This window comes from Streptopelia decaocto, assembly GCF_964273445.1.
Source record: "Streptopelia decaocto genome assembly, chromosome: 4".
Taxonomy (NCBI): Eukaryota; Metazoa; Chordata; class Aves; order Columbiformes; family Columbidae; genus Streptopelia; species Streptopelia decaocto.
In genome coordinates this window covers 25,358,681-25,381,617 of record NC_138658.1, presented here as the reverse complement: position 1 = coordinate 25,381,617, position 22,937 = coordinate 25,358,681, and the positions used below count along the sequence as shown (strand labels likewise).

At 40.1% G+C, this 22,937-nt stretch overlaps 1 protein-coding gene across 5 annotated transcripts in view; it reads left to right on the top strand.

The window, feature by feature from the left end:
• The window catches only part of PRKG2 (protein kinase cGMP-dependent 2), a 46,800-nt gene that overhangs the window by 22,710 nt on the left and 1,153 nt on the right, over positions 1-22,937 (top strand). Inside the window, exons 4-19 of one of the 5 annotated variants that reach the window (XM_082050850.1) lie at positions 1,986-2,152; positions 3,852-3,965; positions 7,796-7,901; positions 9,168-9,231; positions 11,052-11,129; positions 12,482-12,576; positions 13,382-13,450; positions 14,609-14,707; positions 15,605-15,752; positions 16,938-17,074; positions 17,233-17,322; positions 17,493-17,634; positions 19,514-19,677; positions 20,361-20,483; positions 21,433-21,495; positions 22,352-22,418. In XM_082050850.1, the coding sequence (XP_081906976.1) occupies positions 1,986-2,152; positions 3,852-3,965; positions 7,796-7,901; positions 9,168-9,231; positions 11,052-11,129; positions 12,482-12,576; positions 13,382-13,450; positions 14,609-14,707; positions 15,605-15,752; positions 16,938-17,074; positions 17,233-17,322; positions 17,493-17,634; positions 19,514-19,677; positions 20,361-20,483; positions 21,433-21,495; positions 22,352-22,418 (1,726 nt within the window). Of the gene's footprint in view, positions 1-1,985; positions 2,153-3,851; positions 3,966-7,505; positions 7,606-7,795; positions 7,902-9,167; positions 9,232-11,051; positions 11,130-12,481; positions 12,577-13,381; positions 13,451-14,608; positions 14,708-15,601; positions 15,753-16,937; positions 17,075-17,232; positions 17,323-17,492; positions 17,635-19,513; positions 19,678-20,360; positions 20,484-21,432; positions 21,496-22,351; positions 22,419-22,937 lie in introns of those variants that run through there. The other 4 variants (XM_082050849.1, XM_082050851.1, XM_082050852.1 and 1 more) reach the window with 4 other exon arrangements.

Below are 22,937 nucleotides of genomic sequence, written 5' to 3'. Positions count from 1 at the left end.
TTTTTCAGAAGCCCTTGACCCAGAGCATATGGAAGTCAATCAGAACTCATAGATTGCCAACTATGGATGTACAACCAGGTTTGTTGTGGTTGATTAGTCCTTATCAGTGGATTCATTCATTACTGATTTTTCCATGTTTTCTCCATCTCAAAATCCAGCCACTAGGCTCTTCCACCAGCAATGCAAGTAGACTGTTCTTGTCCATACAGTTTACCTGTTTATATGTATTTACCACTGTGGGAAATGACATCTTGGGGAGCAGCAGGAGCAAGGTTGCTCCACAAGAGCAGAGTGAACCAGGGGTGACTGCAGGACAGACTGCCATCACTAACGAGGACTCTGTTCCACAAGGTCTGCACAGTGTTGGCAGAGCAGTATGGTGACAACAGGGTCTGCCAGGAGTCCCACAGAAGAAGAGATCAATCAGATGCAAGCTCCAACCAAAAGACAGAAACAAAGTACTTACAATGTTGGGCCAATATCCATCCAGAAGACAAAACCCAAATCACTTCTTTCTCTAACATAGCTAAGGCAAGAATTGAATGCCCAGACCTGAACTTCAATTGAGTATGCAGACCAATGGGCAGAGGGTGCACAGGCTGTGGTCCCAGGCCAGGCCTGTTCTGCCGTTAAGGCCCTGACATACTGGTCCTTGATACTTTTGTTGCCTTTTATCTGACTTCTACAGGTGCCCTGAAGCTTTTCCAGAGACTTTTTAACAAAAAAAACTTTGGATGGCTATACTCTGCTGTAGCTTCACCAAAGTACTGAAATACCAGAAGTTTATTTCCCTGAATGCTGAATATTAGCAAGTGAAGAGGTCAGTATTAACAGGTGCATACCTACATCCACAAGCCCTTATGTTATATTTTCACTTCTGATTATACCCTAAAAATTCCTAAAGGCAGTGGAGGAAAAGGCCTGCTTTGGGAAGACTTCTCTTGTGTCTGGTCATTCTTAAGGAGATGGTATATTTAGTGTCCCAAATGGGGAGACTACTACAGGATTTTTTTTACTCAGGTAGGAGCATTTATCCTGTTGTTTGTCAACTGTGCAAAGGGACCAGGCACAGCAGATGTAGGAGTTTTGCAGGGAGGTGAATGAAGGGCAAAGAACAGCGTGGGAAGGATCAGCACTAACCCTCTGCCTCTTCTGGATCCTGGACTTACTTTGTGAGTTTGGGGACAACGTTCAACATGTACTCTGCAGGCTGACCTTGTGATTGTGTTCTGATCATAAATTTGCTTAGTTGCTATGAACAAGGAATGGCACAGTGTCAGTGTTATTTTGCAGATGCAAGGGAAGTTAGCTCTCCATAGTCAGTTTTTTAATAGCTGTCATTTAAAACTTGCTTTGTTTTTCCCACCACCACCAATATCTTCTAACATTCTCCTAAGAACCAGCAGCACCCGTTAATCATGTTTTTTGGGTATTTTTCTTTCCTTGCATCTTTCCTCACCACAAAGGAGAAACTCTTGATGAGGTCTTAGTACCATCAGTTTTGATTTTAACCTTATTACTGTCATGAGTATTGATGTTTTTTCTGGATATTAGGAAGAATGTGTTAGAATGTTAGAAAAGTGGACCTAATTTTATAACAGGTTGCCATTCCTGTATGGGCAATGGTATGCAAAGACATACCTTTCACATTTCTCACATTCGGATAAGCAAAGCTATATACCTTAGTCATGCAATGGAGAAAGAATAAGGTGAGAAACTGGGTAGAGCTTTGTGGGGAGCACATCTTCTACTGGGAGCCATTCTACATCTAACCTGATGCTTTCTGCAGGCTGGGAGGAGAGAGGCCATTGTGTGGCACAGCTAATGGGATGCATAATCGTTGCAAGGATTGTAAGATTTGTCAGTGGTACTGGTCATGTGAGTGTTAGAAATTAGAGGAAACGGCTTGAGAGGAATGAATGTCTGGTGAATAATATACCCCAGCCATGCTGGATCTTTTGTATTTCATTTTTGTTTGAAAACAGTGAGAAGCAGCTTATCACGGATGCCCTGAATAAAAATCAGTTCTTGAAGAGACTGGAACCTCACCAGATCCGAGATATGGTGGAATGTATGTATGAAAGGTCTTTCCAGCAAGGGAGCTATGTCATCAGACAGGGAGAGCCAGGCAATCACATTTTTGTGCTCAAAGGTGAGTACTGCTTGCTCATACAATGCACAAGTGCAAGAAACAGGAAAGTAATTTAGAAGTCTTTGCAGGAAACCACAATGACAATGTTTGTGCTCCTTAATAATTTATGTTGGTCCTGCTGAGAGCAATGCAAGTTTTACCTGTGAGTCTTGTGAAACAGACGGAGATCAAGAAATGCATGTTAGAAACTTGATTTAATGCTATTTTGTGAAAGAACTTGAAGGACCTCTTTCATTTCTGAAAGCCTAGATGCCAGCAATCCTTTCTGATGTAGGTATAGCCATCCCTCTCTTCTCCAAAGGAAGAGCAGGTATAATTTAAAATACAGAAAACTGCTCAATGGTGAAGCCACTTCTGAGATAAACTTACTTTTCAGCATTTTTATGAGAGCTTACACCAGTTTTTTGTGTATAGGAAATTGAGAGATGAGATCTGATTTTACTGTTCTCAAAGCTTAGGGTTTTTTAAAAAAATAGCTCTTGTTTTTACCTGGGGCGGGGGGATAAAAAAGCTTTAGGATAAGAAAACTTTCCTAAAACAACATCAGTGGGTCAGCAGTAACTTCACTGCAGTAATCTGTGCTGAATGCTACTGTGCTTAAACTCAAATCTCAAATTACAGATCAGCCATAGTGGAGCCCAGATTTAACACCTGAAAGTTGCTCCTAAAGGGAAGACTCTCTTTCATCATCTCACCATTAAAAAAAAGAAACCACAATTTCTGATTAATTTGCATAATTCATCAGTTCTGGCCCACTAGAAGGCCCAGTGGCACATATGAATTAGAGTTCATGCTGTAAGGAGAATGTTCACTTGAGGCAGGAATATTTAAGCCAGGAGCATACTGGTATATACTGGGAAGTTCCTGTTCTGTCTTCTGGCTTTACATGGACGGGTTAGTTTGAAAAAAATGATGGTAGCTATGATAGGATGACACAGATGGTACAGGGAAAAGAGGAGGCAGGATTTATAATGGGGCTGTGATATTCTTGCTAGAAAAAACGATAACATTTTGAAAAACAGATGAAATACGAACAAGTTGTGGACTCAGAAATTTTTCTGGCACAGTACACTCCTTTTTTGAGAAGTCAACAAGTGTCTTGAAGAGAAGAAGGCCGAACTTTCAGAAGGTGTTAAAGGGAAATTTTTTTGAGCCATAACCTATGAAGAAATTCAGACTTTATTTGACTTTTGCTAGGTTTGTAGTAAGGCTCGAGGACAATTGCTTCAAGGAGGATTTAGCACGCTTTTTGTTTTTCTGCCCTCTCCCTTGCATGCTGCATTTATTTACACATACATGTGCATGGAAAAGCCTCGTGAGTTATTTCTCCTGCGTTCACTATTTCAAGACATATTGGCCTGCGCCTCACTGGGCTGCCTGAACCAGTACTGACTGTTTTGTTGTAGCAAAGGTTTATCCCATCAGAATTTAGATTGGACATTTTCCATGGCCTTCTTAGTATTGAAAAGTTTCTTTCAGCTTTCCTTCCCTTCCACAGCAGATTTGTAGATTAGCAAAATATTTAAAAAAATAGAGTCTCTACTGGTTTGTAACTGTGTTTCAAAGTACTGTTTGTATCCTTGCTCCCATTCCTGCGTTCCTGGAAGCAGCAAAGCCAGAAATGTATTGATTTGTTTTCCCTTCACGCTGTGCAGTTGAGCCTGGTTTTCATGCTTGTTATCCTGATGATTTTTGACAGAGGGCAATCTGGAAGTTTTTCAGCAGAGTAAACTACTCTCCTCGATACCTGTGTGGACGGCATTTGGTGAACTAGCCATTTTATACAACTGCACACGGACAGCCTCTGTGAAAGGTACCTAAATTTTATTGTAACAACATTGCTCAAAGTGAAAACTATGTACTTTTGTGAGGTGCCCATTATATCTAGATTTTCTTTGAAGTTTCATTTAATAGATATCTGCATGTCTGGATTATCTAGAGTAAGCTCACGTTTCCTTCTTTGAGTTCTTTCTGCTTGAGTCGTCCAGTAATGCTATGCCGTTAACATAATTCCATCTCTAGCACCATCTTTGAAATGTGATCAGGCATCTCCAAAGTACTCTGGTTAGTCAGATCTGTATCAAACTAACTGCTACGGAATAATTATATTTTTATGTCAAATTATTTAGTAGCAGCAATGGTGTCTGCCTCTTATGCTCTTGTGTCAAATGCAACCCTGACACTGAAAATATGTTGGAACCATGGGGTTTTTAATAGAACAGATAAAGCCAAATTCAGGAGGAAATAAAATGTGTAGGAATTAATTGCTTTTGTACGTCTTTTAGTTCTGTATCATTAAGTTGCTGAGTCTTGCCAAGATACATTTGCACCTGGCATTTGCAACTGGCACTCAGGAGACTCACAGAATCACAGAATGTTAGGAATTGGAAGGGACCTCAAAAGATCATCTAGTCCAATCCCCCTGCTGGAGCAGGAACACCTCGATGAGGTTACACAGGAATGTGTCCAGGCGGGTTTTGAATGTCTCCAGAGAAGGAGACTCCACAACCCCCCTGGGCCGCCTGTTCCAGTGCTCTGTTACCCTCACTGTGAAGAAGTTTTTTCTCATATTTAAGTGGAACCTCTTGAGTTCCACTTTGAACCCATTACCCCTTCTCTTGCCATTGTTTGTCACTGAGAAGAGCCTGGCTACATCCTCATGACACTCACCTTTTATATATTTATAAACATTGATGAAGTCACCCCTCCGTCTCCTCTTCTCCAAGCTAAAGAGACCCAGCTCCCTCAGCCTTTTCTCATAAGGGAGATGCTCCACTCCCTTAATCATCTTGGTTGCCTTGCGCTGGACTCTCTCCAGCAGTTCCCTGTCCTTCTTGAACGGAGGGGCCCAGAACTGGACACAATATTCCAGATGAGGTCTCACCAGGGCAGAGTAGAGGGGGAGGAGAACCTCTCTCGACCTACTAACCACCCCCCTTCTAATACACCCCAGGATGCCATTGACCTTCTTGGCCACAAGGACACAGTGGCTGGCTTATGGTCATCCTGCTGTCCACCAGGACTCCCAGGCCCCTTTCCCCTACACTGCTCTCCAACAGGTTGTTCCCCAACTTATACTGGAACCTGGGGTTCTTCCTACCCAGATGCAAGACTCTACGCTTGCCCTTGTTATATTTCATTAAATTTTTCCCCACGCAACTCTCCAGCCTGTCTAGGTCTTGCTGGATGGCATCACAGCCTTCTAGCATGTCAGCCACTCCTCCCAGCTTGGTGTCATCAGCAAACTTGCTGACAGTGCACTCTGTTCCCTCATCCAAGTAACAGATAAATATATTAAATAATACTGGCCCCAGTACTGACCCTTGAGGCCCTCCACTAGATACAAGCCTCAAGAAGATTTGAGTTTGATTACAAATGTGGTAGTGAGAGAGATGAAACTTTTAGGTGAGACACTTGTAGAGGAGGCAGATACTGGCTCCTGCTTTTTGTTAAGGACTGACTAGGGTGGAGTTGTTAAATGTTGATATGATAAAAATATCCCTTTTCCTGCATATGACTGAGTCTTCACCCATTAAGTATCCCTTGATTCCTTTTGTAGCCTGCCATAATTATTCTGTGGAAGACCAGTAACTGTCAAAATATGGTTAATTTAACATTTTTTCCACTCTCCACTATTCCATAAAAATTATTTTTGTTTGGAGGCTAATTTTTGTTCTTGTCTAAATCTGCAGGAACTTTGAACCACCAATAAGTGTAAAAAGAAGCAGATGGAATAAAACAACAAGTTGTTCAGTTTAAAAGCTTCTGGTCTTCCTGCACCCAATTTAAACACTTAATCATTGCTGGCTGTGCAGATGGAAGTTATTACATGTAATCTGTTTTTGTGGCTGCCTGATAAACAGAAAAGCATCAATAATGTGGTTATTTTTCTTACTAGCACACTGTTACATTTGAATGTGTTCCCTATTTTTCCTTTTTTTTTTTGCATGCTGTATATAGTATTAACATTATAAAGTAGAGTTTCTGCATAGTAAGATATCATGCTAGTTTAGACCTTTGTTAACATTAATTGCTTTCGAGGTAGGACAAAAATTGTCCAATTGTGGACAAGAAAAGGTGCATGAATTTGAATAAAGGGTGTTTAAAATGACTGCAGAAACCTAGCCCTCCCTAATAGCTTTCCTGTATTTCTTGCTGTGGAGGAAGAGCAGTACAACAACTAACTGAGAATGACTAGGAAATGCATATGTGAAAACCCTTTCTTGAATGCTGGATCTAGTGATACCCTTTCCCTGCAGTCTTTGAAAAGTGATAAGTGAAGGACTTTAGCCAGACAGCATTTCAACTGCTACCCAGTAGCGTCTTCACATGCAGTAAACTCGATTTGAAACTGGGAATGTGATTTAGTGCTATGTTTCTGAATTCCTTTTTCTCTGTCTCATCTTTGAGCTTCCAGGCTTTTTTTCTAACTGTATAATTGTGTTTTGTAGTTAAGGTGCAAAATACAGGCAACGCGTTTGTGGTAGCTTGGATACTTGCCATATTTTCTTCCTGCAAAGTAAGCTGAAAGGTGTGATTTAGGAGAAAAACAAAACCAAATCGATACCTTTGTTCTCCCTTCCAGCAGCCAAAATAGTTTTTTGAGCTATTTTGATAAATGGCGTTGAAGAGCGTATGTCTACATAAAGGTTAAATACAAAGACCTCAGTGAATCATTTTTAACGGTCGCATTTTTCTTTCTTGTAAAAATGGTTTTGTGCTTCTGATAAACTGAGGAAATAAATTGCGCTCAGTTTTCTGTAGCTTTCCTTTATCCTGGAAAAAACAGTTTGATTCTTTCATATGACAGAAGGAAAACTGCTGAGTATGTTGTAACATCTTTTAAAAGAAAGTATTAAGATAAACTAGAATCACCTTCTTTTGCTTAAAAAAATAAAAAGTGCAGCATGTTCTATACTGTCAACGATTGCACACAGAGGCTGCTTAGTGGTTTGCATCCTTTATGCTGCATCTTATGCATGGTTACTGTATTAGTATTTTGATTACCTTTTGAAAGACAATCATTGATGTTTTGGTTACCCTTTGTTCCATTATAAAATGGCTACATTGGAGGAAAAGTGTGTGAGGATCACAGGACTAATTGAAACAAAATGTCTTTCTTGACCTCTGTTATTCGCATCTTATTGCACATCTCACAAACGTTTGCATGTAATCCGAATTAGAGATAGATCCAAGCCACAGTATTCAACATTTACCTCATAAGCTTTGAAAAACTTAAGCCAGATTTTTGTTTCTCTCAAAGCAGCTCTTTTACAGATTACATTGGAGCTTTTGAGTCCAATGACTCTCCACCATGAGGAGTAGATCTTCACAAGCATTCAGCCCTGTTTGTGCTCATAGTAAATGGCTAGGTGTTAAAGGTTACGCAGCCTCTGGAGTTGCATGGAAGGTGCTCCGTGGAGGAGCTGTTTAGAAGTCTACACCTTACTTCAGTGAGCATTGTTTAAGTGGGAGCTGAATTATTTTAAAAGTCTGATTGCAGTAGGTGCTGGATGTTGTAAAATTTGGCCTTGAGCATTTTGAAAGAGCTCATCTGTCCTGTACCGTGTCCTGATACTGTAATATCTTCCATCAAATAACTCAGAAACATTGTTGATTTTGTTGTTTCTTGTTTTCTTAAAGCAATCACCAATGTTAAAACATGGGCATTGGACAGAGAAGTGTTTCAAAATATCATGAGAGTGACAGCACAAACAAGACAAGAGCAATACAGAAACTTCCTTAGAAGGTAAATAAAATGCTTTTATTTCTCATACTGATTTGGGCCGCTACCTGAGGTGCACAACAATATTGTGCCTGTTTTATAGGGAGACAGAGAAATAAAGAGCTCTTAATGCAGGCCTCAATAACCTGAATATTTACCTCTCTTATTTATTTTTTTTTTTAGGATTCACAAAATATTTTTTCTCATCTTGTTTGTTTTTCTCCTGTATTACAATAAGAAATAGGTATAGGTGCTTAACTGCTTTTAAGTAATGGAACAAACATATAGGAAGATTACATGGCTAGAAGTTAAAACAACATATTAAATAAATAGAGTTAATGAAATCCTCCAACTAGAAGTTAAATTTGCTGCTGAGGTAGATGAAGGGATATTCTTCTTCCCCTAGAGGCTTGAATATGAGAACGGCATGCCTGTTTTATGAACTAATTCCAACATAAATTACTAGGAAATCTGCAGAGAGTAGAACAATTCTCTTTTCTGCCGGGAACACTGAGAGATGTACAGTGCTTTTCCCTAGGAAGAACGTCAAATTAGAGGTTCCAAACCATAATTAGCTGATTTTTGTATTTTCTTTCTTTAGTAAAGAATAACCATTCTGGTATGGTTTCAAATAGAGATCTCAATCCCAGCTATGCATAGAATGTCTTGTGTATTTTTGCATCTATCACCATCTTTTATTTCAATAAATACTTACTTGCTGAGCCCCAACAGCTAGCAAGCACTATGTTTTCCTAACTTTTACAAGTCCAAATGCTTAGAATGGGAGGGGCTTTCATTCCTACCAGCAAGTTCACTAGATCATCACTATAGTTGGTTATCTTTTAATATTTGTCCAAGCAGTACTGAAGTTTTTAGCTTTATCTGATTTTGCAGTCTCTGCAGTGCGTGTGAAAATGTGTTATTGGATTTCTCTAATGCCTCGGTTTTGCAATTAATCACATCTATATGACTGAATTGTGAAAGCAGTCCATGTGCTAACTAGAATTTTTTTTCCCCTACTGAAATGCAAACGTGATTTACAAACTGACTAATATTTGCCACATTTCTGTAAGCTGTGGGAGTTCTTTTTATCTAAAACACAAGATGAGAATGCTTGAACCTTCCAAATTAAGATTTGGTTGTATATTTTCTGTTTTGTATAAGAATACCAGTTTAGCTAGTTACGAAATGTGGTTGTACAAATTTTATAGATGAGAAGAGACAATGAAAAAAAGTCTTAATAAAAACTACTTTTGGAATCTTTTGTTTTGCATTTCTGTTTTCTGGAAGTGTGTCCCTACTGAAAAACTTACCTGAAGATAAACTAACCAAGATCATGGACTGCCTGGAGGTGGTAAGATACTTAATTTTTTCCTAAATAGTATACAGTAAGCTTTCAAAATAATGAAGAATTATAGAATCAAAGAAGGGCAAGAAATCACTGGAGAGAGTCCAGCAGAGAGCTACAAAGATGATGGGGGCCATGGAGCATCTTTCTGATGAGGAGACACTGAGAGAGCTGGATCTGTTCAGCCTGGAGAAGAGAAGGCTGAGAGGGGGTTTCATCAATGTTTATAAATATCTCAAGGCTGGGTGTCAAGAGGATGGATCAGACTCCTTCGGTGGTGTCCAACAACAGGATGAGGGGCTATGGGCAGAGATTGAAGCATCGGAGGTTCCGTCTAAACATGAGGAGAAAGTTGTTTCCTTTGAGGGTGCCAGAGCCCTGGAACAGGCTGCCCAGAGAGGTTGTGGAGTCTCCTTCTCTGGAGACATTCTAAACTCACCTGGACACATTCCTGTGCCATCTACTCTGGGTGACCCTGCTTTACCAGGTGGGTTGGACTAGATGATCTCCAGAGGTCCCTTCCAACCCAAACCGTTCTGTGAATCATAGGATCATTTTGGTTGGAAGAGACCTTTAAGGTCATTGAGTCCATACAAAACAAAAAAGCAACCAAGCTTTTTTTAATGTGATAGTGTTTTTTGAGTGGTCAGAGTGAAATTCCAGGTTGGCAGTATTTAGTGTCATAAAAGTAAGTTATATCTGTGGCATCAAGTAGTCAAGAAAATAGATAAGAGGATCTGTAATCTATTCTTTGTTAAGATTAAGCACACACTTGCTGTCCAGGTCTCTGGCTCTTTTTTGGTAATCATGCTTTACCTGTTTGCAAAGTAGTCATGTAATACTTCCATATACCTTGGACCATACGTTGCAAAATGTAAGGGGGAAAAGGCCTTAGGATTTCAACATATGAAACCAGCCAAATATATGTGTGTCTTAATGCTGCATCTGCCTGCAGCCTTTGGAGGTAAAGGCTGGATATGTAGTCATAGGTGTGTTATTTCCCAAGAGCAATGGTAACCATTAATGCTTTTTGTGTAGGGAAGGTCTGTAGAAACCCCAGTCTTGGAGCAGTTTTGCAGATGGAGATCAAAAGTTCCTCAGAAAATTGAGAGCCTCAGTCCCAACAAGCTGAAGGAGGCGGAGTGATACGTGGCCATAGCACAAGGGGATGAGGGGATTGTGGTGTTAGTTATGTGAAACCACAACTGGCCTTAGCACATCAGTATCCTAAGCAGTGACTTTTTTGTGTGTGCCAAGGATTCCTGGAAAGGAAGAACTTTTAGGAAACACTTGGAGGAGAAAAAAATGAGGTGATTGTTTATGAGGAACAGATCACAAAGCTGAAGGTTAGTGTGGAAAAAATGCTTGATTGAAAGTTAAACAATTAGGCAATGAAGGCAGGGTTCCTTAGCAGAGACAGAAACGTTGGTGCCTTGGTAGCTTGCAATAGATGATTTAGGCACTGCCACTGAGGTGTCAAGCCCCAAATTACTTTTGGAAATGGGATTTTGATTTAGAATTATTTAAGAGCTTTTGATATTTTTTTTTCTTCATTTTACCCTGCTTCATAAGGATGACACCAGTGTTAGTATTTTTAAAAATAAATAACATGCTGTTCCATTAAGATACATTACAGACTGGCCGTCATGCTTTACATAGCGGAATGCTTGCACATTATTATCGGATGCAATATATACAGAGGAGATAGGAAGCTAAACGTCAAGGAACATCAAGATGTATTAGGAGCTCTGCATAGTAATCAGAATTTTCAAGTAGGCTAATGATAGATTGGACGATATTGTTTCTTTCTTCCCCCGCGCCAACAGGAGTACTACAACAAGGGAGATTATGTTATTCGGGAAGGAGAAGAAGGAAATACCTTCTTTATAATAGCAAAAGGAAAGGTAAGATATTTTAAAACTGATTTATAAAGTAACATATGCAAACACCTGTATTTCAAAAGCTATCTTGAGGGATGTGGTCTTCAGTAAAATCTGTGTGGAGAGTTTTTGAGGATGCTGTCAAGTTCACAATACTGTGATAAAAGCCTAGAGCAGCATTTCAGAGATTCAGGTGGCCTAATTTGCATTCACAACGAAGCCATGTTATACTGTTCTAATTAGAATGTAATTAAAGTTTGTCCTGGAGCCTCTTGACACTGTAACAGAGATGTAAAAACAGTTTCTTGTAAATGAGATTTGATCCTACGTCTTCTCCTGGATGTTTCAATGTCTGATGGGCAAAACATAGACTTGTGAAATATCTGAGAAATAGTGGAGTCCTAGGTTTAAGGGAGAAGAACGGCATTCTAGGTGACTCAGTCAGGGTCTATTCCTTTCATTTTTTAGTCCCAAAGGAGTGAGGCAGCAGCCTTTATCCATCGGCTGTTACATTGGAGGCCGCCTCTAAAGAATAAAAGCAGGAGAATTTTCATCAATAAATGTCTAGTAGGGGTTTCCAAAAACATGTTTCCAAAATGTCTCTATCTGGGGACGTTCTGGTTTGTTTTTTGCTAATGGGTGTGGGCATCAGCAGAATGTGTGCTGGTGTGGAAGAGGAGGTTCATCAGTAGCAGCTGTGTATGATGACTGTCCATCACTAATGGACCTTTTCTGAAGAATCGAATGAGGCCATTTGGCAACCCATACATCAGTATGAGCCGAGACTTACTTTTTAAAAAAAATTATGCAGTTATATTTTTGAACAAAGAAATTCATTTAAAACAGTAAAATGCTGTTTGAGGAACTAATGAATATAAACTAAAATGGTGTTCAAGTATGTGGAGTGTGATTTAAATATTTTAAAAATGCATGCACATATAAAACTCTTTTGTAAATTCTGTGGGCTGATTTATTTGTAAAGAGGGAAATGTTAGTTAATGTTTCTGGGGGCTATCTGTTTAGCTGAGAAGACAGAAAGCTCATATTGTGCCCGCCCACTGTGGGACTGAAGTATTTTTCAGTTTTTCATTAAAGTGCGATTTACTTTTCTCTTTTTTTAAAAGGTGTAAGGAGAAAATTATGGGGGTGGGCAATAATGAATATATCTATTTTTCCATCTCTTAGCAAAAACAAGGGTGCTGTTGAAATGTTTGATGGTTTTAATTTTTGAGAGGATAGAGTAATTATATATATTTGTATCTCTTTCCTGTGGCATTGCTGAGTTTTACGCTTTTATGAAATACACAGAGAGGAAGAGGAAACCATGTAATACTTTGAAACTCACCTTGCTAAATTTTTGTTCTTTTTCTTTCCAGGTGATAGTTACGCAGAGTACTGCAGATCATGTGCAGCCTCAGGTGATTAAAAATCTACATAAAGGAGATTACTTCGGAGAAAAGGCTCTCATTAGGTTAGTTCTCGTTGTCTGAGTCATGATGTATAGTGTTTCAATTGTGAGCTGTTACTGTGTGTCAGATTATGCACCTCCTGGTTCTTTGAATACAGTCTTTGTTTTGATGGTGAGGTCAGCAGATGAAGGCAATGGCTGAATTTGTCTTAATGTTTTGGGTTTTGCAGAGAGCACTTGAAAGTATACACTGTCATCTACCTTTGGTTTTCCCTGAAAAAGTCAAATGCTGGCCCTCTCCGCATTGCTGCTTATTGTTTATATTTCAGTAAAAACTGTGAGGAAAAGTTGTGCCAGGCTCTGTATGACTCATGACATGAACAATTTCCATAAGTTCCATCATTACTGGACTGAGCTGTTGTTTCTGTGCCAGTGCCCATGATAGCAAGAAACAGAGGAGTACAGAGAATACGTGACAAGTAGCTCATATAGCACATATTGATTTGGATGATTAAGTAGGGATTGTTTGGTCTCTGGAATCTTTTCTATCTGAAGACCATTTCAGAAATTAGTAGTAAATCCTGATGTAATGCTAATTACATCTCAACCTAATTTCTTGGAAGGTTGCTAAAGACAGTCATGATCCAAACCTGACTGAAACTGGAAAAAATACTGTGCTAGACAATAGTAACAACCAGTAAAATGCTATAATTGTGTATGTGGTTCAGCAATATTAATCCAGATATGGTCTGGAGAGGCCTTTGAGGAGTTTCACCTATAGCAGCTGTGACCTTCCTTGAGTACAGTGTGATGTACTTTGAGGATTTTGGTGTGCTTCTGAATTCTACTGATCTGTTTCAATTCTTAGTGACGACGTCAGATCAGCAAACGTTATTGCAGATGAATACAATGTGGAGTGCCTCGTTATAGATAGAGAGTAAGTATCACACTGTGGTTTAATGAAAGACTTGCATCCTCTTTCAGTAAGTCAGCGGTAAGATGTGACTTTACTGTCGTCACAACCATAACATTTTCTCAAGTGAATACAGAATGAGTGGTTATGCTTTTAGAACACTGATTTGTGGCCGTGCTTTAGACAAAGACCTAATGAAGAGGGACTGACAGACAGTGCAGGAGCACAGAAGCTTAAGAGTAGTTCAGAGTTATTCTTTTCTTTCTCTCCTTGTGGTGATTTGTTAAGTGCTGTTCAGTGGCTCAGGGAACAACATAAGCCCCTGCATGTCCCCTGTTTTTGGGATGTCCGTTTGTCAAGGGTGACATGCAACCACATTCCTAGTTTTGCCAGGTAGAGGCCAGTTGTACCCTTCTTAAAGTGGAAAAAATAGAACAGAGGTAAGACATAAGAAAGGAAGCTCCCAGTGGAAAGTGAAACAGTGAAACAGCAAACCTGTGTTTCTCAAGGCTGGCCGTAAGGATGCTTACTTGGAATGTGGACAGCCACCGTCCTTTTCTTTGCTGAATCCCAAGGGGTCTCCTGCTGAGGGCTAAGAATCTACTTCAGCCCAGGAAATGGCATCTTGGGCTGTGAATGCATTTTCCTCTTCTCTTCTTTAGCTTGTTTAAATAAGTTGCAGAGAAGCATGCCAGAAGCTGGTATGTTCTTCCCACAGTGGTGTTACTCAGCTGTTACTCACTTGTGAAGTAGGAGAGGCAATCTCAACCTCTTTGGCACTGTGTACCAAGGGCTCTATCCATTGGAAGTGAAGGACTGATAGCCTGAACTCATGCCAAGCTGGTTCCTGTGGTTGGGATGGTTGAACCACACTCAATAACCATAATGCATGTGGAAGGCAAAGTACACCCAGCGTGCTCTGAATTATTTAAACATAACATGAAATTACCTGGGGAAATCAGGCGCTCTGTGCCCCTACCCTCTGGTAAACCAAATTAGGTACTTCAGCTGGTAACCTCCTCAAAGCTCTTAAAATTTATACTGTCAAAGTGACAGTGTAAAGCTTGGTCTGGGTCATGACTTAGAGGCAAAGTAGAGCCTTGGTGCAGCAGCATAGATCATGATTTCTTTCTTTTCCCACAGTTCGTTCAGTTGTTTATACTGTTTCATGTATGTTTTTAGGACATTTAATCAAACTGTTGGAACTTACGAGGAGCTCCAAACTTACCTTGAAGGTTATGTGGCTAATCTGGCCCGGGACGATGAAAAGCGACATGCAAAGTAAGTCAGATAATTTTTTTGGCATGTCTTTAGTGGGTAATCATAAAAAAAGAGTGATAGATACGTAGGTAAAATCATGGGCCCCCAGAAGTGATAGTAATCACTCTAATAAAACTGTCCAGATATGCTTATAGAGTCCTATAAATCTTCTTTTCTGAAACAAAAATAACATAGAATTTCGGTATATTGACTTGCAACCAAGAATTCACTCCATCTCAAGAAAACCGAGCACATAAAATAAATGAAAGTGTGCTTAAATAATTATTTGTATTTTTATGGTAAATTCTTTGACTGGTAAAACCCCTAAAGGTCAATTTTAACTCCTGACTGAGTTAATGAAATTGTATTACTATCCAAAAGAGTAATTGCCATTTCAAACAGAAATAAGCAGATGTAAAAGAAACAGTGTATTTTTAGTACTTCAGTGTAGCGTTAGGAGTTTGCTTTTAGCTGTGGACCATACTACAGTTTATCTGTTTCTGTTTTCAACCTAAGCACCCTTGGAATATTAGCAGACTATGTTTTTCTTGCATGTACAAGTAGAGCTGCATTTTTCTGTCCAGTCCTTCTACTGGAACAGGTACACAGTACTTCAGAAATTGCTTCTCCATCTTGAAGTGCCCAACGTTTTGCAGCTGACTACATGATTAGGAACCTCCCTATGGAACAGCTCTTGCTAAAAATACCATTGACTGTACACGGTGAACTTCAGTAGAATTTCACTTCTAATTTACTTCCATAGGATGTCATGAAAGAAAGTGCTTCTGCATAAAATAAAAATAAAATTTTGTTAGCAAATAAGAAGGCTTTTTATTTTTTGTAGGAGTATTAGAGTACTGTGATACAGGTTGCTGGCAAGGAAAGCACTAACCTATGTTAATTTTCTTAATGCAGAAGAAGATCCTTCTGTGGACAGTCAGCCAAAGAGGTGTCTTTGGAGATGATAGAACTCAAGGAGAAAGTAGCCCAGTTCCCTCCTTCCCCATTCCAGAATTTAGAAGTTGTCACAACTCTGGGTGTTGGTGGGTTCGGAAGGGTTGAGCTTGTAAGAGTTTGTTTTAAACATATTCAAGTAGTTCTCTGTCTTAAATGATTGATTTAACCGCTGAAAAGCATGAAGGACTTTAATATTAATGCTGCATGCTTGTGCCTCTCAGGCAGAGGTAATTCTATATAAAGCAATGCATAGGAAAATATATTTTCAGGACTTGATGCTCAAAGAAACAAATCCATTCTTATGTGCCTTTATCTCCTGCTGTTAAAGTATCTTCCTGGTCACTAGACATACATAAATCAGTTTTGTACATGTGGACTTTACAGATGTGCCTACCTGCATCATGTTCTCAGAACTGCAGGCCCTTTCCTGAGGTTCTGCATGGACCTGAAGTAATCTCTGGCATCACATGGTCTGTGGTGTTAGAATTGCTTCGCTATCATGCACAGCAACTATAACTAGTGTGATCTGGTTGTGAGCTGTGTTGACTTCAAAATTTCCAACAATTTGTAATGGCTCTTTTGAGTCATATTCAGTAGCATGAACAGCTGTGTTGCTGGCATGCGAAGAGCCTGATTAGACTATGGTCTTAAATTCCACTCTCCTCTGGCTGAGTCGCAAACATCTGAAGAAAACGTGAACACTTCTTGTGCAGGCTGCTGAAGGTAATGGTAAATTAAAGGAGACTACTTGATTTTAGTGAAGTCAATAATCCTTCACAGTAGTTAGACCATCAATTGTTTTATTCCGATGCATGCTTCACAAAACAAATTGCCACATGGGCTGTCTGTCAGCTTGGAAATTCTACAGCATCATCTGAATTGAAATTGAATTCTCAGCCATCTGTAGAACACCAATAGCTGCTTCCTTTGTTTCCAGGAAACCCTGTTTTTACTTCCATCTTTTTATTGCACACTGTGTAATGTGAAGTCATTTGTAAACATTCTTCATAATCTACTTCTGCTTTTTCTTCTTTTGTATTATGCTAATGTTTAGAAATCTTAAATTGAAATTAGGACCAGTTATGGTATAAACTCGTGGTAAAATATAGTACAATCTTGACTTAAAACTATACAGAACAGTTCAACACAGAATCTGGAATTTGTTCCTTGTTAGAGTAAATCAATTTCAGTCCTGTGCTGCCTTGAAACAGATGGATATCAGTGTACCTATCGAGAACAGATTGATAAAATAGCCTTTCTTTGCCTCACATATACTCTTCATTTTTATTCACAGGTTAAAGTGAAAAATGAGAATGTGGCTTTTGCTATGAAGTGTATAAAGAAGAAACATGTAGTGGACACCAAACAACAAGAGCATATCTATTCTGAGAAGAAAATCCTCGAGCAGATATGTTCTCCGTTCATTGTGAAGTAAGTTGACCATAAGGTTTCCTTGAAAGTTGATTCCCAGTTGACCGACTGGACAGCCTAATTAAGAATTGGGCATATATGAGTTCCAGAGAAGAGACATTTGTGAGTCTCGTGGGTTTTTTTTACTTTTCCTAAATTGCTGCTGTTTGTCTCCACAGACTATATCGCACGTTCAAGGACAGTAAGTATGTGTACATGCTGCTGGAGGCTTGCCTTGGAGGGGAATTGTGGAGCTTACTGAGAGACAGGTAACAGCAAACGAAACGGAACCTTTGTCCTTTAAAATTGCCAATCAGGTCCATATGCAAGAAATGCAAGAAAGCTGTTAATATTCTGGGTGTTATACGTTATCTGGTTAATGAGCGAAGCATTTTTAGAAGTCAGTTGTCTGCAAGGATAGTAATTATTTTTGTTCCAGAGGCAGCTTTGATGAAGTCACTACCAAGTTCTGTGTTGGGTGTGTGACAGAGGCTTTTGACTATCTACATCACATCGGAATTATCTACAGAGACCTGAAGCCAGAAAATCTAATTTTGGATGCTGAAGGATATATAAAACTGGTAAGATGTAATCCTTTTCTAATAGAATCCTTTTGTGCCTGTATCCTGTTTCCTTGGAGGGAGATATAAATAGACAGCATGTAATTATAGTACTGGGATCCTGAAGTTTAATAACCCTTACACTTTAGTAGAAAAGAGGGCAAGCTACTCGTTGCCCAGTGAGAGACAAAGCCGTTGCAAAGCCATTGCAAGCCACAGACAAAATGGGAATTTGCAGCTTCCGACTGTGAGTGTGAAAAGTGCAAAGAGAAAACCATTCAGAGTCCCTGAAACATCCACTCTGAGGACATAAGCAACCTACCATTTTTCGTGGGCTGTAAATCTCGTGTCTTCAAGGAAAGCCTCACTTCTGTTCCTGGCAAAGTCATGGAGAAGTTTGTTCTGGGAGATATTGAAAAACATCTGAACGACAGCACAGTCATTGGTCCCAGCCAGCACGGGTTCCTGAGGGGAAAGTCTTGCCTGACCAACCTAATTTTGTTCTATGACAAGATTACCCACCTAGTTGACCGAGGGAAGCCTGTCAACGTGGTCTTTTTGTATTTCAGTAAAGCCTTTGTTACTGTCTCTCACAGTATCCTCTTGGACAAGATGTCCAGCATACAGCTGGGTAAACACACAATGCAGTGAGTGAGCAATTGGCTGACTGGCTGAGCTCAAAGGGTTCTAGTAAATGGGGTTATGTCGGGCTGGCGACCAGTCACTAATGGGGTTCCACAGGGATCCATCTTAGGGCCAGCACTCTTCAACGTCTTTATAAATTACTTAGTCTCAGGACTTGAGGGATTGCTTAATGAGTTTGCTGATGACACAAAACTGGGGGGAGCTGTTGACACTCTTGATGGCAGAGAGGCCCTGCAGAGGGATCTGAACAAATCGGGGAACTGGGCAATCACCAACCACATGAAGTTCAACAAGAGCAAGTGCTGGATTTTGCACCTGGGACATGACAACCCTGGCTGTACATACAGACTGGGGGACAAGATGCTGGAAAGCAGCTCCACAGAGAAGGATCTGGGGGTTCTGTCCTGGCAGCCAAGAGGGCCAACATGTCCCAGGCTGCATCAGGCACAGCATTGCCAGCCGTGCGAGGGAGGTGATTGTCCCGCTCTGCTCTGCATCGGTGTGGCCTCACCTGGAGCACTATGTGCAGCTCTGGACGCCACAGGATAAAAAAGATATTAAGCTACTGGATAGTGTCCAGAAGAGGGCTAAGAAGTTGGTGAAGGGTTTGGAGAGGAAGCCGTATGAGGAGCGGCTGAGGTCACCTGGTTTGTTCAGCCTGGAGGAGACTGAGGGGAGACCTCATGGCGGCTACAGCTTCCTCACAATGGGAGGAGGAAGGGCAGGTGCCAAACTCTACTCTTTGGTGACCCATGACAGAACCCGAGGGAATGGCAGGAAGATGTGCCAGGGGAGGTTTAGGGTGGACATTAGGGAAAGGTTCTTCACCCAGAGGTTGGTGGAGCACTGGAACAGGCACCCCAGGGAGATGTCACGGCCCCAAGCCTGACAGTGTTCAAGAAGAGACCGGACAACGCTCTCAGACACACGGTGTGAACTGTGGGGTTGTCATATGCAGGGACAGGAGTTGGATTCTATGATCCTTGTGGGTCCCTTCCATCTCAGGACATTCTATGATAAAACATGGTTGTTCTATCCAGAAAGAAAATAATTTGGGAAATTACTTGTAAGAATAAATGGGTCTGTTCTACAGCATTCAATAATCCAGTGGAAATACTCTTTTCTCCTTTGCAACAACACTGTGTAATTGTTTTCACTGAAACCGGAAACTATGAGATGAGAAAGCAATTAAGATCTTAAGGCTTTGCAGTGCAAAACGCCTCTGCATTATGCAGTATATGTTGATTTTGGTCAGGTTGATTTTGGATTTGCAAAGAAGATCGGATCAGGGCAGAAAACTTGGACATTTTGTGGAACTCCTGAGTATGTTGCCCCCGAAGTCATTCTGAGTAAAGGCCATGACTTCAGCGTGGATTTTTGGTCCCTTGGGATTCTTGTGTATGAACTCCTTACTGGCAGGTAAGTGCTTCCCACTCCAAGTTCTTACCTTGTTTGTTTGGTTTTAGAAATGTTTTAAAGGCTATTTTAAAAAATAAACAGGTAGTTGTTTTTCCCATCAGTAAGCAGGAATGACTTGCAAAATGATACTTGGTTTTGCCTCTTACACTTGTCTTCAGTCATTTCAGAAACACCACAGTCAAAGTGTGGGCCATACTCTCAATTCTAGTTTATCCATCCAAGGAAAGGGCCAGACATGGGCTCTAAGTGGCTGTTGTGGAGCTCTTTTGACTGATGATGGTGTTTCCTGGGAGGAACAGCTGATTCCAGGCTGTTCTTCTCCACTTTAGTGAGTGATAGGGTACAGGGGGGTGGGTGAACTGTAAGCAGGGCTCTTTCTTTGCCTCCATGCACAGCTCTTTGTGAATGCTCAATAGCAGTACAACATGGAACCTCCTCTGAGTTAGGCTAGAGGCAGAACTGGCTTATAGGATCAAATATGATCATGCATTTTCTCTGGTACCTACAGGTAGTTTCTCAACTTCAAACCTTTGTAATGTCTTCAACAGGCTGAAAGGGTGAGGGTTGTAAAACTAGGAAGGTGGGCTCTTTTTCCCATATTCTCAAATGTTTGCTTTGATGAGAAAGGGATGAATCTGCTCTTGCTGGCCATTCCACTTGACAGCATTGCTTTCTTTTTCTAGTCCACCATTCTCTGGGGCTGATCAAATGATGACATATAATTTGATTCTCAAAGGCATTGAAAAGCTTGATTTTCCCAAAACAATCACAAGGCGACCTGAGGATTTGATCCGCAGACTCTGCAGGTAGGAGGGGCAGTTTTTGCAGAGCCTTGGTGTAGATAGATTGAGCTATTTAAGATCCCAGTTAGAGTGCTGGATTTCTGACAACTTCATGTAAAGTTATTATGCCTAGCATGGTCTGTTCTGACTATATTCAGTACGCATGCGTGCCTCTGAGTGTCTGTCACACGTCTTAGTCTGCAGAAATATCATCCACAAATGCAGTCTCTGGGTCTTCTCTGTAGCTGTGAATTTTTCCTGAAACAGATCTTAGGGAAAACTTAATAAGTATGGACTGAGGAAAGAGGTAAAGAATTTAATTTTATTACTGAGCACAATGTTATTAAAAATGCTTCCAAAATTACTTATGGTTCCGAAATTACTTAGGTGTATAGCTCCTATGGAAAGCATAGTGCACTTAAAGACTGATTTAAACCCACCTGAAAGTGTGCAAAAAGGTGATTTTTTCAAAAGGGACAGCATGACTCGGAAGCATTAGTGCATAGCAGCGTGCAGAACCTGTGGCTGGTGACACTGCAGACTTCGACCACCCAGCTTTAGTGGGATTTCATCCATGGCACTAGGAATGGTATATGCTGTGTTTCTGCAGCAGGTTTGAAAGGGTCTTTGTATCTGCAAATTTTGGTCTGTCTCCTTTTGCAACTCATGGCCAGACCTGCTGGCCAAGAAGAAAAAAGGCGTGCAACTGAAATTCAAACGGTTGATTTCCCCCTGCTGCCTCTCACAGCTGAGTTACACTTCCTTGGCTTCCTGAAAGGTTTCTCCATCCTCGAAAGAGCAGCAGTGAGCAACACCTCATTATGTCTCCTTATGAGACCACATATTGTATGCAAGCTCTGTCCCTTTGCAACTGTTAAATGTGAAGAGTTAGGACATATAAATGCTCTTAAAAAAAAAAAAAAAGAATATTTTAAAAATTCGTATCCTTATTATTTTTCCTCTTTTTTTTAAGGCAAAACCCTACAGAAAGATTAGGCAATCTGAGGAATGGAATTAATGACATCAAAAAACACAGGTAAGTGAAATAGACTTCCAAGAAGGAAATTTGATTTTTAATGTGAAAATGGTTTTAATGTTGTAGAACCCAGTCTGGTAAACCCATAAAGCTCCAGGCACATTGCATGATGTCTGTTGCTATTGAGTATATTTGCAACTACAGCAAACAACAATAGAAAAATAAATCCTCAGCGTGATTAGCTAGAAACATCTTATTGTTTACTGGTTTTGTTGCAGGTTGCTCAAGTAAGAGTTTTATTCAGTTCTCAGATAAGTCGATGCCTGTTCAGCATCTGCCCTTCCAGAGCTCCCAACTCCTTGATCTAAAACCAAACAGTTGCTGTTTAAGAATGGTAGTCAAGAGCTCCAGAGACATAATAGGGTTTTGTCCTCTTTCTTCTAATGAAGAAAGTGCTCTGTGGATTAGAAAGTTCCTGCTTTTTCTTTTTATCCAAGTTGTTACTAAGGCCTGCAGTTTGTGCTTGGGAAAATAAATACTTTGGCTTTTCTGCTTGTCTCCCTCTTCTCCTGCCTCCTGTGTTAAAAAAGGGTGGAATTCCAAGGGGACACCTAAGTGGCTGTGTTTATGCATATGTATGCATTAACCTGCCTGTTACTTTGGCACTTCTGCACAGAGGAGTTGCAATGTATCTGGTGGTTCTCAAACTTCTCCTGCTCCCTCGTATGGCAATGACAGTGACCAAGTTTCCTCCTTTTAACAACCGCATTGTCACATGAACAGAAATTGTCATGAAAAAATGCCTTATAGCCCTTGTTTGCATGTTTTTCAGCTGTTAATAATATAATGAGAGAAAATAGTATGTCTTTCTCTCTTGATCTCTCTCTCTCCCTGTCTTGCATTTTTTTATAACCAGGTGGTTGAGTGGTTTTAACTGGGATGGTCTGAAAGTGAAGAAATTAACATCACCTTTAAAAAGAGAGGTACTGGTTTTGGCTTTCAATATCATAATGCTTTACTAATACAAAGGTGCTTGGCCACAAAGAAACAACTGACAGCGAGAGCAAAATTTCCTGAAGATGCATTTGAGTTATTATAGCTCACCATTTCTAGTAAAAATCAAACAAATGAGAGATGGCAAGCAATACATAACTTAAATTCAGTTAAAGAATTGAAATATTATTCTGCATGTGTATTATTTTGCATTACATTTTTACCATTGCTAGAATAAATGGTATTTGAACAGATACTAACATGAAAAACATCTTTTCCCCCGTAATGAGCACATTATTAAGATGCAGCGTTCATATTTCTGTGTGGAGTACAAATTCCTGTATTCTCTTACTATTGAGTAACAGAATATCCTTGAATAAGCTTCCTGTTTTAAATGACCCATTTCTCTTTACCCTAAAATGAAAAAAATATTGAGGGTAAAGAACTTGAAACTCACTTTGAACTCAATTTGAAACAAGTAATAACGCTGAGACCTGCTTTGGCTAGCT